This window comes from Chaetodon auriga, chromosome 12 (genome assembly GCF_051107435.1).
Source record: "Chaetodon auriga isolate fChaAug3 chromosome 12, fChaAug3.hap1, whole genome shotgun sequence".
Classification (NCBI taxonomy): Eukaryota; Metazoa; Chordata; class Actinopteri; order Chaetodontiformes; family Chaetodontidae; genus Chaetodon; species Chaetodon auriga.
The window spans coordinates 500,035-515,989 of record NC_135085.1 but is presented as its reverse complement, the minus strand read 5'-3'; the positions used below and the strand labels follow the sequence as shown (position 1 = coordinate 515,989).

The following is a 15,955-nucleotide window of genomic DNA, read 5'->3' as shown; positions in this document are numbered from 1 at the left end:
GACTCCTCTATTTTTAGTAATTTTAGACCAATTTCTAATCCTCCATTCTTATCTAAGGTTTTAGAGAAAGTGGTTTCAAACCAGCTTTTAGATTTTATGTCTCTTAACAACCTCTTTGAGGAGTTCCAGTCAGGTTTTAGAGCACTACATAGTACAGAAACTGCACTCCTCAAAGTGACCAATGAAAAATCCTTTCAGGATTAACAGCCGCCTTTGACACAATAGATCACAGCATTTTAATTAATCCTCTAGAGACCTGGGTCGGCATCAGGGGCACTGCACTTAGCTGGTTTCATTCATACCTGTTAGATCGAACCTATGCGGTCGCCATAGGCAGTCACACCTCCTCTAAAGTTGTGGCTGCCTGTAGTGTACCGCAAGGTTCAATTTTAGGTCCAATTTTATTTTCTATATACATGCTCCCACTCGGTCAGATTATCTGTTGCCATGAAGTTTCTTTCCATTGCTACACGGACAACACACAGATATACCCGTTGAGACCTGATGATGACCCTGCAAGCCTAGCTGCTGTGTTCAACTGTCTCACTGATTTAAAATGTTGGATGGCCCAAACCTTTCTTCAACTCAATGAATCAAAAACAGAAATTCTATTGTTCATTCCCCCACATTCCACTTTTCCCCACAGAAAACACCCTGGGCACACTGTCCACATACATCCAGCCCACTGCCAGAAATTTAGGAATTATATTTGACATAGCCCTCACCTTCCAACCCCCCATTAATAAACTCGTCCAGTCCTGCTTCTTCCAATTATGCACCATCTCCAAAATTATACGCATGCTCTCACACACCAACCTGGAAAAAATAATACACTCCTTCATCTTTTCAAGACTGGACTACTGCAACTCACTCTTCTCCGGCATAAACAATAAAAGACTCTCTCGCCTCCAACTGATCCAGAAAGCAGCAGCTAGGCTTCTCATCGGTTTTAATAGATATCACCACATTACCCCGATTTTAGCTTCCCTCCACTGGCTCCCCGTGTGTTTTAGGATTGATTTTAAGATTCTACTAATCACTTTTAAAGCTCGTAGGGGCTTGGCCCCAAATTACATCACCAATTTACTGACCCCATACACTCCAACCCCTAGCCTTAGATCCTTGGGTGAGTCACTTTTAGTTGTTCCGAAGTCGAGACTCAAGACGAGAGGTGACCGTGCCTTCTCTGTCAGAGCCCCTTGACTTTGGAATGGCCTTCCTGTGGAAATAAGGCGTGCTGATTCAGTGGACTCTTTTAAATCACTTCTTAAAACCATTTTTACAGACTTGCCTTTTTCTAATGTTATCTCTTCGTTTTATTGTATTTTATTTTTTGTTTCTGTTCTTCTCTTTTTCTTGTCATTTTCTCTTTATTTCCTTTTTAGAAATTGATCTTACCCTCTTACTCTTGACCTCCCTGTTCTCCATCATCGTTTTTCCTTTTTTTTCTTTGTAAACCTTGTTTTTAAAAGGTGCTATATAAATAAAGTTATTATTATTATTAAAGGCATTGTCTCTGGCCCTCAGCAGTCTGTGGATGTCCCCTGTCAGCCATGGCTTCCGGTTAGCCCGAGTGATGATGCTTTTTGTGTAGGTCACATCAACGAGGCACTGGTGATATAAGAGATCACAGTGTCTGTATGGTTGTTGTAAGTGGCTGCCTGCTTAAACATTTCCCAGTCTGTTGTGTCAAAGCCGTCTTGAAGAGCAGAGGAGGCCCCCTCTGGCCACACTCTTACCTGCTTCTGAACCGGTTTGGTGACTTTCACTTTCTGTCTGTATGTTTGTATTAGCATTCATTAGCATTAGCAACAGTGATGTGGTCAGAGAGTCTGATGTGGGTGGCTTTGTATGCTCCTTTGTGATGAGTGTAGACCAGGTCCAAAATGTTATCCCCCCCTTGTTGGGAAATCAATATGCTAGTGGAGTTTTGGGAGGACAGTCTTGAGATCAGCATGATTAAAATCTCCTGCGAGGACAGTGAAACCGTCTGGGTGTGCTGTCAGTTGTTCACTGACGGCCTGGTGCAGTGCATTAAGTGCCGCATTCCTGTCACTGCTGCTGTTGGTGGGAGGGATGTAAACTGCGACTAGCAAAATTGCAGTAAACTCCCTGGGCAGATAGAAAGGACGGCACCTTATGATCATAAACTCCGCCAGTGGTGAACAGTGTTTGCATACCACAACAGCGTCCCGGCACCACGCATCACAGATGTAAACACAGACCCCTCCGCCGCGAGTCTTTCCTCCGTTCACGAGGGCCCTGTGCTCGATAGCATGCTAGCTGTTCCAGCTGTACAGCAGAGTCGGAAATGTTGTTGTTTAGCCATGTTTCAGTGAAAACAAGCACACAGAAGTTACTCACTGTCCAATTTGCTGACCTCAGCAGTCATATATGATCCATTTTATTGTCCAATGATCGTACATTAGCCAGGAGGATGGATGGTATGGCTGGGCGAGTTGGACTAGCCGCTAGCCTAGCCAGGATACCTCCGCGCTTGCCCCTCTTCTGCTTCCTCGCACACTGCTTCTGATGCCTCCTTTTCGGTGGAGGGGTGCAGGCAAGTCCGCTGTGCTCGCAGGCCGACGGAGTCACCCAAGCCCCCTTAGCATCAAATCTGTTGCATAGTCCAAAATGTTGCAAGTCTTGCTTTTGTGGATGTCTAGCAGAGCTTGTCGGCTGTACTTGTATTCCTGTGCTCCATAGGCGACGAGACAAACACGAAAATCTTTCGGACAAACACTTTTTTAACAAACAAAACACCATACAGTTGGGACATAGAGAGGTTGCTGCGTCTACACGCGCCGCCATCTTGGATTGATTCACCCTAGCCCTAACCCTAAAAGCTTGCTCTTTTTAAGTAGTGACAGCCCCAAATGGTATAGCAGAGACCCTGGAAAGATGGGGTACTTTGATAAATATACAAGTTCCCACTGCCAGCCTGCACTGTTGCCCAATCCACCATGCATTTTTAAACAATACTCTTGGCCAGGTACTTAAGTATCTTTTAAGGATCAAAGATCCTTTGATTCCAAAAATAAAAAGGATCCCAACATCTTTTGGATCCCCACAGCCCACGAGAGCCCTGCACTTTTACCCAAACCTAACCCCACAAAAGTTGTCACTCTATCAGAAAGAAACCAATTAAACATTAAGTAGTTTTATAGTGTTATGGAGCGGCTGGGGCTCAGGAGGTAGAACGGTCATCCACTTATCAGAGGACAGCTGGTTCGATCCCTGGCCTCGGCAGTCTACATGTCGAAGTATCCTTGGGCAAGATACTGAACCCCAAATTGCAGAGCAAGGCCTCTCGCAGCGTGCCATTGCTGCTGAGGTTGGACGCAGTAAGACAGTCATTTTAAACTTCTTAAAAGATCCTGAGGGTTATGGAACAAAAAAGTCAAGTGGTAGACCCAAAAAAATTTCACTGGCCCTGAGCCGGAGGATCCAATTGGATGTCCGTCAAGGCACGAGACAATCCTTGGCCCAAATTAAGCTTGTCACTGGTGCCAACTGCAGTCCCATAACCATCAGACGGCATCTGCGAGAGAAGGGTTTTGAGAACAAAAAACATCTTGAAAGGCCTCGTCTCCTTCAATGGCACAAAATTGCCCGTTTGGAGTTTGCATGAGAGCACCAAACATGGGACATTGAAAGGTGGAAGAAAGTTTTATTCTCTGATGAGAAAAAATTAACCTTGACGGTCCTGATGGCTTCCAACGTTACTGGCATGACAAGGAGATCCCAACTGAGATGTTTTCTACACGGCACAGTGGAGGGGGCGCCATCATGATCTGGGGGGCTTTTTCCTTCAATGGAACAATGGAGCTTCAGGTTGTGCAGAGGCGTCAAACGGCAGCTGGCTATGTGAAGATGTTGCAGGGGGCATCCCTCATGACTGAAGGCCATCGTCTGTGTGGTAATGACTGGGTTTTTCAACAGGACAAGGCTACAGTTCACAATGCCCACCTGACAAAGGACTTCTTCCAGAGAAATAACATCACTCTTTTGGACCATCCTGCATGTTCCCCTGACCTAAATTCAGTTGAGAACATTTGGGGTTGGATGGCAAGGGAAGTTTACAAAAATGGACACCAGTTCCAGACAGTGGATGCCCTCTGTGAAGCCATCTTCACCACTTGGAGCAACATTCCCACTAGCCTCCTGGAAACACTAGCATCAAGCATGCCGAAAGAAATATTTGAGGTGATTAACAACAAAGGCGCAGCTACTCATTACTGAGTCCTTTTTTGAAAATTTTATTGCTATTTTAGGGCTTTTTTTGGGTTTTTTTTTTTGAGATACAGTCTTAAACTTTTAATCAGCTGATGCACAGCCTATTTCAGTTTAATACTTGTTTACAATAAATTGCTCAATTTTTTTTTTTTTTTTTTTACTCCCATTTCTTCTTTTTGCATTTTGAAGCTCTACTTAGAATCTTCTTAAGATCCAACAGTGCAAAATGTAAATTCTTGCAATTTTTCAACTGGTCTTAAAATTTTGATCAGGAGAGTGTATATATTTATATATACATATATATATATACACACACACACACACACACACATATATGTGTGTATATATATATATATATATATTGACTAATATTGATTTTTCAGGGCCGATACTGATAGCGATTATTAATAATCAAGCGAAACCGATATGCGATATTCGTTTGCAGCAAAAATAAAAATTTTGGTGTCAAAATTTAGAGTAACACGGTATACTGTTTGTTTGTTTTGTGTACACTGAAAAAAAGACCTTAACTTTTTGTAAAGTAACACAAAGAAAAAATCTTGATTGAAATGCCTTTAAGTCTAATTATTTTTAAAACAAAAAGTGCAGGGGCCTTCCAGCAGCATTTCTTAAAACTCACTCAAATGAATAAATAAATAAATAAAATAGCTCCCTAAATTTTTGAAACATCAACAAAATAAACTGAACTGAACTGTTCTGAAATTTGGGTCTGAGTTAGTACTGCAATTCAGTAGCACCAAATTGTGGTGCAGAAAGCAGAGCTGCTCAGCGTGCTCTCCTGTTAGGCGGCTCCTCTTCTTCTCATAAAGCGCAGAGACTTCGCTGAAGACTCGCTCGCTTCTATTTATTTATATATATTTTGAGAAATAAAGGCATATTCTGAAACTCAGAACAGTAGGCTAGATGTAAACTCTTGTGCTTAGAACTGTATGTCGTATTACATAAATAAGAATAAGGCAATTAGCAACTGTAAATGCAAAATATAAAGGCTTCATTACACACGTGAGTTGTAGACGCGACGGTAAAATTATTGATTGAAACTAACACACCCTGGGAATAATCTCCACGACGTGTGCTCGCTGCCTGACTCATCTCCCTGGACTTCATGAGTGACAGGCAAAAAGACGATCATTTTATATCAGTAGTTAAGTTGCTGCACCATAGTGTAGTGAGAGCATGACCGCTGAGGGAGAGGCGATCGTAAACAAACAAGGACACGTTAACGTGTAGTACTGTTAAACTTATAGGCTATAATCACCTCCAGTGTTGTTTATTGATAAACCAGGAGCTGCCCCCATGGGCTGAGACACGTTAGGAGATTTATTATTCCCACAAAGTAATGTTAACCGAAAGGGCCTACATTATTATTGTGCGTCTGGCCCCAGCTATAAAGCAATTATAATGTAGTGGTGGGTCATCATGAAATACGTCTTGTTGAAGTTGTGAACAGTTTCAGTCATCGCAGTCGTCTACTTCTCCTTGTCTGTGGGGCTGCATGTAGAGGCTTCAGTGTTGATTGGCTGTCATTGACTCACTTGTGCCATGTAGCCAATCAGTGAGGGCTGTGGGCGGGACATTGTTACACAGCCAAGAGTGGTGACTTCAGTCGGAGAGACGGCTGCATCAGAGCCACAGGAGCGCGTTTTAAAATACGTTAGTTAATTTTATCAGTTATCGGTGGAAAAAACGGCCGATGCCGATTATTGAAAAAATGCCGAATATCAGCCGATATTATCGGCCAGGCCGATATTTGGTCGATCCCTAGTTTGCAGTGCCAGGAGCTTGTTGAGCTTACTATTGTGGTGTGAACTCATCGAATCTTGCTGCATTTGACAGCATTTCTGCAGTTTGGGATATTGTGTACATGCACACCTGCATCCTTGTTTATCGAACTTTACCAATCCCGTTCTGTTTAGGGATAATGTAGGGATAATTTAATTTAATGTGCTGTTTAATTAATGGCTTAACATTTGCACTTTTTGTACATAATGTTTTTTGGATCAAAAAAGCCCTACACAACCAGGAACTCTTAACCTCTCCGACCTCTCACATTGCGCATGCTCTGTCCCCCACCGATCATACACCTATAATCCAACAAAATCCCTGACTTTGTGCAAGTGTAACACTAAATATTGATTTGATTTCCATTTTTCTTTTGTTCACTCACTTTGCATTTTGTAAATTGATAAAAATAAACAATTATTTATGTTTTTGAAAGTATTCTTAGTTTATAGCATTTTTCACACCTGCCTAAATCTTTTGTACAGCACTGTATACATATAACTTCCGCCACAAACATTCACTCATACAGTCAAGTTACTGTAGCAGTAAAAACTGATGTTCCACATTATTATCGTTACAGTGGAGCTTTCAGATTGCTTTCATTTTTGACAGCGATGACAAACATATATTGTTTGGTGTTGCGTGTTGGTGCTCAGATTATTATTTACCGTGCACAGAACAGTTTTTTCCACAATGACACCCCACTGTTTTTAACAATGACTGGAAAATGGTCAATGCTCATACTAATTAGTTATGAAAATTAGTTATGAAGAAAGCAAAAAAGAAGGTAGGTAAGAAAGAAAGAAATTCCTCAACAGTACAGTAACTTTAACTCACTCACTTTCTCTGCCAGCTCTGCAGCACTTATGTTGGAGTCATAAGGAATGGGATCACCAAGGAAGGTTCGAAATTTCACAGGAAATCCACCATAAACAGGAGCCACAGGGAGACGAAACCTCTCATACACCCAGCGGAAACATTCTGGATAGAAAGAGCCAGAAAGAGAGCATGTTACATGGATAAATAAGACTTAGACTTAGACTGAACTTTATTGATCCCAATTTGGGAAATTCTTTTGTTGCAGCAGCAGGTTAAACAAGAGACACAAACATAGAATAAAATTAAGAGAAAAGAGTGATCTTAAAAATACAACTAAGTATATAAACATAGAAAAGCAGCAAAAATATAACAATGCAAAATATATAAAATTTAACTAAGTGTATAAACAAATATTAACTTCAGTTCTTAAAGAGAGAGAGAGAGCCAGAGCTAAAAAGTATGTAGCAGAAAAAATATGTGCAAGTCATAAATACATGGAAACAATAAACAGTATTGTGCAATATTGCAGCAGTGCAAATAATATGTTAACACTGAATATTGGGGTTTGTGAGGTTGGTAGATTAACTGATTAAATTACTGTTGTACAGTGTAATGGCTCGTGGCAGGAAAGATTTCCTGAAGCGGTCCTTGTGACAGAGGAGCTGGAGCAGTCCATTGGAGAAGGAGCTCTGCTGTCTGTCAACGAGGTGGTGAAGAGAGTGTTCAGGGTTATCCATGATGGATAACAGTCTGTCCAGTGTCCTCCTCTCCAGCACCTCCTCAGAAGGGTCTAATTTGCAGTCAATAATGGAGCAAGCCTTCCTGATCAGTTTGTTCAGCCTCTTGGTGTCACTGGCTCCAATGCTGCTCCCCCAGCATACTGCAGCAAAGAAGAGTGCACTGGCAACAACAGACTGGTAGAAGATCTCCAACATACTGCTGCACATGTTGAATGATCTGAGCTTCCTCATGAAATAGAGTCTGCACACCCCTTCTTGTCAACAGCGTTGATGTTAGTTTTCCAGTTCAGTCTGTTGTCGAGGTGCACTCCAAGGTATTTGTAATCCTCCACCACTCTGGCATTCCCCCCTCAGAATACACAGTGGTTGTGTGGTCGTCCAGTTCCTTCTGAAATCAATCACCATCTCCTTGATCTTGGCCACGTTGAACAGCAGGTGATATCTACTAGACCATTCGACAGAATTGTCCACCACTGCTCTGTATTCCTCCTTTCGTCCATCCTTTATACACCCCACCACCGTTGAGTCTTCTGAAAACTTCTGTAGGTGGCACCATGAGGAGTTGTACTGGAAATCTAAGGTGCACAACATGAAGAGAAAAAGAGACAAAACAGTCCCCTGTGGCACTCCTGTACTATTTTCCACGGTCTCAGACAAAACATTGCCCAGTCAAACAAACTGTGGTCTGTCTGTCAGGTAGTCAGTAATCCAGGAGATAGTGGGCGCGTCGACTCCCATCACTTGCAGCTTCTCACCCAGGAGCAGTGGCTGGATGATATGCACTGTGACACTTAAATGCACTGGAGAAATCAAAGAAAGTGATCCTCACAGTACTGCCACTACAATCCAGGTGGGAGTGAGCACGCTGCAGCAGGTGTGGGATGGCGTCGTCCACACCCAGATGGGGTTGGTAGGTGAACTGTAGAGGGTCCAGTGATGATTTCACCTGTTGTCAGAGGTGGGCAAGGACAAGCCTCTCCAGCACCTTCATCATGAGTGATGTAAGGTCAATGGGGTGGTAGTCGTTAGGGCCCGATGGAGACTTCCTCTTCGGAACAGGAACCAGGCAGGACGTCTTCCACGGCGCCGGGACTCTCTGCAGGCTCAGGCTCAGGTTGAAGAGGTGTCCCAGGATTATGGACAGCTGGCTGGCACAAGTCCTCAGGACTCTGGAACTAATGCCATCAGCGCCAGCAGCCTTGCCCAGGTGGAGCATCTCAGGCAGGGAATGGTGCTAGTGGAGGGGGTGCTGTGGGGGATGGTAGGGGATGTGGGAGTTGACTCCGAGGGAGGGATCACCAGGGGGGGTCGAGGGTTGGAGAGAGAAAGCTTGGGCAGAGGGGGGTTATGGAGGCAGTTGTGGATAGTGGTGAGGTGTGAAGGGGTGGGGGAATGCAGGGCCATTTCTGGCTGTGAATGAAACCTGTTGAACAAGTGGTTTAGCTCATTGGCGCTCTCAAGGCTGCCAGCTGCTGGTCTGTCTCTTGCCTTGAGCCCCGTGATCTCCTTCATTCCTGTCCACACATCCTTCACTCTGTTCAGCTGGAGTTTCCCCTCCAGCTTCCTCCTGTAAGCACCTCTGCTGTGCCTCAGCTTCTCCCTCAGCTCGTGCTGAACACTCCTCAGTTCTTTTTTGTCCCCTGACCTCAAGGCTTGTTTCTTCCTATTAAGCAGACTTTTCAGGTCACTGGTGATCCAGGGCTTGTTGATGGAAAAGCAGCGCACAGTCCCTGTTGGCAGTATGGTCTGTTCACAGAATTTGATGTACTCTGTGATACACTGTCAAGCTGCTGATGTCTTCCCCTTGTGGCTCACACAACACATCCCAGTCTGCTGTCTCAAAGCAGTCCAACAGTGACTCATTAGCCTCCTAAGTCCATCACCTCACTGTCCTCATGGACACAGGCTGCCTCTGGACAAGAGGAACATATTAGGCTGTGATGAGCTCTGCATAGGAGGGGGAAGGGCTGTGGCACTGTGTGCATCCTTTGCATTAGCATACAGTAGGTCCAGTGTGGTGTTGCCTCTGGTGGGGCAGTTAACAAAAGGTGGAATAAAATCTAGTCATAATCATAATGTAGTATGTATAATGTAGACAATGACAAATGAACAGGTTACTATCACATTCATATTCACCTGAGTCAGGTCAGCACACTCCCCTTGCTATCACACTATCTTGAGGGTAGGAGGTGAAATTCTGTTTTTTTCTTGTGCAGAACTCTGTGTGTAGACCCAAGCAAACAATGATTTTGTTTCTACTGTGTATGGAATGTCCTGTGCTGTGTCTTCCTATGTGTTTGACTGTGTCCTGTGTGAATTTCAAATTGTGTGCCCATCAGCGATACATTCAGTCTTTCTGATTTTAACTTTCTTCTATACTTACTGAGTGTTCCTAGAGATCTGAAGCCTTCACGTACATTCTGAGTAAACATCGGAATTATTGGCTGAAAGAGAGACCACAAGAAAGAGAAGATTAGAAAGGAGGGCTTTCTACGCTGCAGAATTCTAACATGGAGAATAATATGACAAAGATAACTTATACACTGCATTATTACACTTGTTGAGTTTAGTAACATTTTAAGTTTGTTAACTGTTTTCAGAACAATCCATACATGCTAATAAGAGTAAATGTGATGAAAATTTGAAAATGGCAAAAAAGCAATACTTTTCTGAAATGTTTCTCATAACCCCACGACACATTTTGCTTTAGCTATTTAATACATGCATATGTGCAAACAATAACTAAAAACAAAGATGGCTACTTGTCTAGCAATACATGTATGTCTTATTTTGTGCCAGGCTGAAAGGACCACACAAAGGCCTGTATCATCAGGCTTCTCAGACACTTCAGCTGGTCAGCTCACTGTACATGTCAGTGAAAACACACAATACTTTATTTCATAGATGTAGTTGGTAATGCAATGTTCAACTATATAGGACAATCTGATCAAGGTTATTTTCAGACAATACTGACTGTCCAAATACTTAATGAAATTATACTACTCTTGACAATTTTCTTATAATGAAAATAGTAAAAGTAAAATAGTAAGTGCATTTAGGTTATGTCCTCCACTATGCCAAAGCAATAAACAAACACCAAACATTAAATAACAGGATTTCCACATTCAAAATGTAAAGTTTAGAGATAGTCATGTGCAGAAGGTGGCAGACTGGCCATGAGGAGTAGTGTTGCAGCAGTCTGTTAATGCACCCAAAAACATTTTAAAGAATTAAAGAATGTCATGCACCCCAGGCATTTCTTAAAAGTGCTGAAAGACAGTCACAGTAGATTTCAGGAATGACGACACACCACTTGTGAGTCGATGGCAACCTGGGCAAAGCCTTTGCGTTTTCCCCAGAGAAGAGGGTAGGTCTCATCACTGAACAGAGCCTCCCGTACTCCTCCTGGAGAAATCCCTAACAGGTGACCATTCTTCAGAGCCCGCACACACTCCTCCTGAGGACCATGCATCACACTGAACACCTCCAACAGTAACTTGAAACCTGGAGGAATGGGATGGGATGGGATAAAGTAAGGATGCAGAATAAGGGGGGGGGGGGAGAAAAGTTAAGCTGATATAAAGAAGTGAGGGGAAAAAATACCTACACACATACTTGAACCCAAAGGTCTTTCATGGATTTGAAAATGTGTCTTCTAACATTCTCAACATGACAAACTAGCAGTATCAAAAAGTACTGGGAGTTAATTCCAAACACACAGTCACATGTTTACTGGATTTTTGAGGGCTAGTGCCAGGGTCAGACTACAGGATGATTGTCTTTTGAGATGGTTGTTGTGTAGGATTAGGCGATCTCATTGTGGTGGTAAAGGTAGACTCTGTCTTTTCCCCTCCCAGTTAATAGAAAGTGCAGAGGGTGATGTCACACCCACACCTGAGATTAAATTGGTGTAATGACCTGGGGCCTCATTTATAAAACTTGCTTACGCACAAAACGGGGCTTGAAAGTTGCGTACGCAACTTCCTACGCAAAGGTTGTGATTTATAAAAATAAACTTAGCGTGAGAATGTGCGCACCGGTACGCCAACTTTGATGCTTGCGTACGAACATTTTGGAGACGGGAAAACTGGCGGTGCAGATGGTGAGGTGGTGAATTGAAGCCAGATTGATCTCATACATTTAATGTCATCACATATCAGACTTATAGACCCGCGTAATCATAAACACGCAAGTCTGCAGTGTTATAGATGTGTTCCTTTAATGAGCCGTTAGGCCTACTACTGTATGCACAATGTTCATATATCATACTTCCATCTTCAAATGATACAGAGCGGTGGATGGCACTGATGGATTAGTAGTAATTCTGACAAGGTGTGTAACGATCATTCAATTTGCTGAGTAAGCATATAAATAGTGCGGTGACACTCGTGCGTAATGCTGCACAATGGATGCGCTGGCACTGCTGGAAGATCACGCAAATGGTAGGATCAGGATGGAGAGAAGTTTTAGGGACCACGGAGATTCCCTGGCCCATGATGATGACTGGCTAATAAGCCGATTTAGATTCCCTAAAGCGGTGCTGTTGGATCTATGTGCTGAACTGGGCCCAGTGTTAGATAGACCCACCCGCCGGAACCGCGCCATCCAGGTGCTGACCACTCTGGGGTTTCTGGCGACTGGCTCCTTTCACTGGGAATTAGCCGACAGGTAAGTGTTTGATATGATTAATATTATATAATGTCACATTGTCTGTCTAAAGCCCCTTTTGGGTATGATATAATTCAGTTAAATTGTGTCCTTAGGTCTGGGATATTTGCAGCAATGTCCGGTTTCCCAAATATAATTGACGCAATTGACTGCACTCACATTGCTATAAGGGCTCAGAGTGAAAATGAATTTGCTTATGTGAATCGAAAAAATGTGCATTCACTCAATGTACAAATTATTTGTACCTCGGACATGATCTTGGCGAATGTAGTGGCACGGTGGCCTGGGTCAACACATGACTCATTCATCCTGATGCACAGTAGTGTAGGGATCTGTAGTTTCTGCCACAGATCGCTCTGTGGCACTGGAACTATTCACTGCGGTGACGACGTGCCGCCACTCTTTTTTTTTTTTTTTTTTTTTATTGTATTCGTGACGCCACTACTGTGACCACCAAACAAAATATCCTTTCTGGCCTCCGCCTCACCCACAAGCACCTCGATTTCAGTCTCCGTAAAATTTCTTTTTCTTTTCTCTGCCATGATCGAACGTAAAATGCCATTGATCAGCAGGCATATTTATATGCAAAGACATTCATGAGGTACTTTGCATTGACCATTCATGGTAAAATGTGGGTGTGTCAGGGGCGGGATGTGAGGTGAATCCACCTGCGCAATCTTCCAGGTGGAGTGTGATTTATAAAGGGAAAATTGCGTGCAGGTGTGAGTACGCACGTTTTATAAATCCGAATATTTTTTGGCGTACGCCATTTTCAGCTTTTGGGCGTACGCACACTTTTAGTATGGATTCTACGCAATGTTTTATAAATGAGGCCCCTGGACTGTTCTGTGCTCTTATTAGCCAACAAACATGTTGTAGAAATTGTCGAAATAGCTAATAGACAGTCTTTTGTCAAGACAATGTGAGGCAACCCAGACGAGGCTGCGGCTATCTTCCACTATGACACACTACACAGAATAAAGCCAGTGAATGTCACACCTGACACTCATTGTTATTCCTCAAACCTCAAGTCGGTTTAGCGGAACAATTATATTACTGATATCATGTAATCTGACCCTGGCGTAAGAGCAACATTCTATCTCTATGGTTTGTTTTTCCCTACATTTGGTAAACAGTTATAAATGGACGTAGACAAAGTCAACTCAAACACTCAGCAGGTTTGTGCTGAACAGAAAAATTGAAAGAATAAAAATAAAAGAATATTCTGATTAATTTGGGTGTAAACTATACTATTTTAATTTTGACGATTGCTATACTTAATCCAGTGTTTCCTAACCACTGTGGAAACAGGGTGAGTACCTGGGATCTTGAAGAGAAAGTGGTCAGCTACAGAGTGGCAGGTTCGTCCCTTCTGGATGATGACATTGGCCAGAAAATAATAGTAGTCGATGGGAATGGCTCCATGATAGTATACTATCAGTGCTGGTCCTTTTTCAGGGATCTTCTCCATCCCATGGATCTCATAGCCTAGTACACAGGTCAAAGTACATGAGGCATAGATGGCATACAAACAGCATATCCCGTTAAATGCTGATAAGTACTGTGGCCTTACGATCTCAATTGCAACTTAGAAAACATGTCAATGAGTAGGAATATAAGTTGGACCAAATAATTTAACAGTGTTTGTATTGCTCCAGGTTGTATGCAAATGAAGAGGGCAGTGTGCCATGTCTACAGCATCTGCTTCATTTGTTCTGTATAATGGGGGGGGGGGCATCTCTCCTCTTCCTTCCCACCCAACATGCTGGTGAAGATGAGGCACTAACCTTTTAGTGGCCAGCAGCAGCTAATTGTTTCTTTCAGCTTTAAGCTAACTAACTTAGACATATGTACATTAGCTTGCCTTGTTATCTATCAGCAGGCACCTGACATGCACCTGGCATGCACCAAGCAGGGGGGAAAAGACATCCAATGAGATAGGGTAGTGAGAGAATTTGACATGCACTTGCAGAAGTGATTTGTTGAAAATGAAAACAACCAGGTTGTCCACCCAAATACAGACAACATGATGAACAGAGATTTCGTCTCTTCTTTAGTCGTTAGGGCATAATAAACAGAGATTTCGTCTCATCTACCCTCGTCAGGGCATAATGAACAGAGATTTCGCTGTAATTTTTGTTATCAAGATTTTTTTCATTTACGTTGTCATTACAATTTAATTATACAATAAAATGACGTCAACGAATACTTATCGCCGGAATTTTCATTGACAAAATTAACACTTCACACAACAGATGATGGTGGTATCATATATGAGTTTGCTGAATGCTGGGGACTGCAACTGACATCTGGTAACTGTAGCTAGTGAAGCGTTGCTCCCATTATGTAACATCAATTATAATCTAACTAAAATATGTAAAATACAACCACTGACAAGATTCATGAGAGGTCAGCTAATGCGTTGAAATGTCAAAAATGCAGTATGAGTGGCGCCGTACGAGTGGCAGCCTGTTACAGCAGCTCTCTAGTTTTTTCTTCTCTTTATTGTTTTCTTGTGCGTCTTTTTTATTCCATTCAGTTCTGCGTGTTTGTAAATCTTTGGTGCATTAGAGACATCAAGCACGGTAACTCTGGTGCTACTTTTTCATCACTTTTTACAACTCGTGTAACTTTCTCCGCGTCTGTGGGTCCATGAGACAATGGCCCCCATTGTTTACAGTAGGGATCAGCTGCTGGCCCTGCGTAACACAGCTGTGCGGCCGGAGGAGCGACCTGATGTCCCCCGCGAGTTAAGGAGGAGGATACGGGGGTGCCGCGCTGGGATCAAACGCCGCGACAGGAGGAGAGCTTATAGACCGAATCTCCCGTCCGTCATCATGGGGAATGTAAGATCTCTATCCAACAAGATGGACGAGCTAGCGGCGTTGACCCGGCATCATCAGGAATTCCGGCGGTGCAGTATGCTATTGTTTACTGAGACTTGGCTGGGAACGCAGCACACAGACGCGACTGTAGCGCTGGATGGATTCTCACTCATACGGGCAGACCGGACAGAGAGGAGCGGTAAGAGGAAAGGAGGAGGGCTGGCAGTGTTTGTGAATGATAGATGGTGTAACTCCAGGCACATCACTATTAAAGAGCAGCACTGCTGCCCGGACATTGAACTGTTGGCTGTTAGTTTGAGGCCATACTATCTGCCCAGGGAGTTCTCGCATGTCATCGTGGTGGCTGTGTATATCCCTCCCGCTGCAGACTCAGAAACCACAGGCCCTCTTATTGATCTCTGGGGATTTTAATCATGCCTCTCTGTCCTCCTCTCTGCCCAAATTCATCCAGTATGTCACATGTGCCACCAGAGACAATAAAACACTGGACTTATTCTATGCCAACACCAAGGAGGCATACGAATCATCACCCCTCCCCCCTCTGGGAAGAGCTGATCACAACCTGGTTCATCTCTTGCCTGTATACAAGTCCCTTGTTAACAGGCAACCAGCTGTGTCCCGCACAGTGAAGAGGTGGTCTGACGAGGCGGAAGAGGCTCTGAAGGACTGCTTCGATACAACAGTGTGGGATATATTCAGTGACTCTCATGAGGAGGACATTGACAGTCTGACAGACAGCATCACGGACTACATAAACTTCTGTGTGGAGAACACAGTACCCACCAGGACTGTACGGTGTCACTCCAACAACAAACCCTGGATTAATCCTGACATTAAGGCTCT

The 15,955-nt window shown here is 43.3% G+C and overlaps 1 protein-coding gene across 6 annotated transcripts in view; it reads right to left on the bottom strand.

The window, feature by feature from the left end:
- The window catches only part of tmem68 (transmembrane protein 68), a 65,797-nt gene that overhangs the window by 14,849 nt on the left and 34,993 nt on the right, over positions 1 to 15,955 (bottom strand). For all 6 annotated transcript variants that reach the window (XR_013077904.1, XR_013077902.1, XR_013077903.1 and 3 more), the window contains exons 5-8: positions 13,587 to 13,754; positions 10,909 to 11,102; positions 9,982 to 10,042; positions 6,881 to 7,020 (exon numbers count right to left, since the gene is read on the bottom strand). Coding sequence is in view for 3 of the 6 variants with exons in the window: in XM_076745930.1 (XP_076602045.1) it covers positions 6,881 to 7,020; positions 9,982 to 10,042; positions 10,909 to 11,102; positions 13,587 to 13,754 (563 nt within the window). In the remaining 3 variants the exon portion in view is untranslated. The remainder of the gene's footprint in view (positions 1 to 6,880; positions 7,021 to 9,981; positions 10,043 to 10,908; positions 11,103 to 13,586; positions 13,755 to 15,955) is intronic.